Source organism: Octopus sinensis, linkage group LG1, assembly GCF_006345805.1.
Source record: "Octopus sinensis linkage group LG1, ASM634580v1, whole genome shotgun sequence".
Taxonomy (NCBI): Eukaryota; Metazoa; Mollusca; class Cephalopoda; order Octopoda; family Octopodidae; genus Octopus; species Octopus sinensis.
In genome coordinates this window covers 72,564,287-72,566,786 of record NC_042997.1, presented here as the reverse complement: position 1 = coordinate 72,566,786, position 2,500 = coordinate 72,564,287, and the positions used below count along the sequence as shown (strand labels likewise).

General features: G+C 36.0%; 1 protein-coding gene across 1 annotated transcript in view; it reads right to left on the bottom strand.

Moving 5' to 3' along the window:
- LOC115212915 (neurofilament heavy polypeptide-like) overlaps positions 1-2,500 on the bottom strand; it is a 143,419-nt gene that overhangs the window by 75,658 nt on the left and 65,261 nt on the right. Inside the window, exons 32-33 of the mRNA XM_036500402.1 lie at positions 1,096-1,173; positions 727-804 (exon numbers count right to left, since the gene is read on the bottom strand). Coding sequence (XP_036356295.1) covers positions 727-804; positions 1,096-1,173 — 156 coding nt within the window. The remainder of the gene's footprint in view (positions 1-726; positions 805-1,095; positions 1,174-2,500) is intronic.

The following is a 2,500-nucleotide window of genomic DNA, read 5'->3' as shown; positions in this document are numbered from 1 at the left end:
CACCCAAATATACACATATATACGACGGGCTTCTTTCAGTTACCGTCTGTACCGCGTGAATTTGATGACTATCAACAAATTTTTACACGTCGTTCGGCAAAATCTAAACAGACGTACGTCGTCTTCGACGGAAGAGTTCATTATACATACATATATATATATGCATACATACATAGAGCATATTTAGATATGCAAGCATATAAATGAGAAGACATACGTAAAACTAAACATACATATCTGCACGTATACATACGTACGTACATGCATACGTATGCATACATACATACATGCATACATACATGCATGCATACATACATACATACATACATACATACATACATACATACATACATACTACATACATACATACATACATACATACATACATACATACATACATATGTACATACACACATACATATGTACATACATACAAATATAAGAAGATGAGGATTCCGATAGAATGAGGTACTTGAAAAGGTGTGCACCAGGTAGGGTTGGATAATGTCAGTGTTTCCAGCCTACGGTTGGTGAGAGTCGAAATATCAGATATGATATTACGGTTGTGTACACAGAGAAAACCAACCCTAAAAGTATTTAGCGCCTACGGTGCTGGTCCAAATAACGCGTAACTTTGACTTCATACATACATATATACATGAATACATAAACATACATACGTGTGTGTGTACATATACATATGCAATCACAAACACATATCATTACCTGGAGTCTCCAGCTCTACATTCTCCGTCTTTTCGGCCTCTGATTCCAACTCTTCTTGTACCGTATTCTCCTCGAATTCTAGAGAAATAGTAATAGGAAACCTTTTATATAAACTTTTAATGGTAAATATAAAAATTTGCTATCTTTTTCTCTTTTTTTTTTTTTTTGTTATTTGAATATTTGGAACATAATACATAACCCATACACAATCATACAACGCATCTGAAATACAGATTTGAATAATTCTTATAGACATTGTGACGCACGTGCATGTATGTATGTATGTATGTATGTATGTATGTATGTATGTATGTATGTATGCATGCATGTATCCATGCATGTATGTATGTACGTGTATATAATTCATACCTGGTGTCTCTAGTTCTAGATTCTCCGTCTCTTCGACTACAGACTCTAACTCTTCTGCTGATGTAGTCTCCTCGAATTCTAGAGAAACGAAAAGGAGAAAACCTTTTGTATGAAATTTCAATGTTAAATATTTAAAGTTTTTATGCTATTAAGTCGCAATGAAAACACCATTCACAATCATAGAAGGTATTTGATATACGGATTTAGATATATCGTCTGACGTCCGTCAAACTTGTTGTTTATTCTTGTCAATAATTTTCCTGGAAACAAAGAGATCGCATAGCATGCACCTTACAAATACAAATTGAAAACATTTCAATAAAATTATAGAGATTTTATTGAGAGCCAAATTCAGACACTTTTTGTTGATGACATCCAATTTCAGGCATTGCAGGCATATTTTTTTACATTTAAACCACACCACACTACTGGGGAAAAAAAACTGGATATTTAGAAACAACGCGAATACAGGTAGGTAATATAATCAACCATCACACATATTTATGCATACATACTTCCAGCCTACATACATGCATATCTTAGACATGTATATGTGTGTGAGGTTTCGACTAGTAAGATGTCATCTGCAGTCTACACACCCATAAACCTCGACTTCTAGATGAGTTTCTGGTTCTTTAGGCTTCCTCTCTAAGGAGATAGCGACTAGTAGAAGAATCAATATCAGTGGCTGGTTTGTGCTCGCAGACCACATGGTCAGAACAAATATAGCAGTAGTAACGCTTGCACGGCTTCATTATCTCCCCTGTCTTACCTCCTTTCAGTATCTTCAACAAAGGAAGGCTAAAGACCCAGAAACGCGTCTAGTAGATGAGTATATGACACTGATGAGCGAAAATAACCGCGAAATATCGGCTCTGTCGCTCTCGTTCATTTTCAGCGCGATTTCGTTTCGCCTAGCTTAGGTTTTCAGAGGCAGATCTCTTAGACGAAATACCGCAACTTTCAAGTCTTTAACGACACATATACATTAAGTATATGATATATGGATATTCATAATATTTATATATATATATAAACTTAGATAAACTTAGATATGTTTCGACCAAAGATTGGTCCAGGCCATGTCTAACTGAATAGCACCACCAGACAGGATTATTTAGATCCTGTTTAAGTCAAGTTTTGTTTATCGTCCATTCAAGTAGTGAGTTCTTGTTGAGTGAGTTGAATCCAGGTATGGGTGGCTTATCCGGTATTCGTTGAATAAATCTGTCCAGACTCCGTTTAAAGTTGATGAGATCCTTTTCCTCTTTGATCTCTTTCCGGACAATGTTAAACAGGACAGAGCATGTTGAAGAAAAGAAATTATGTTGCAGTGTACCTATATGCTGTGATCCTGAATTGGGCAGGGGACGTATGGTCCGTTGTCCCAGCCTTGGATGAACCT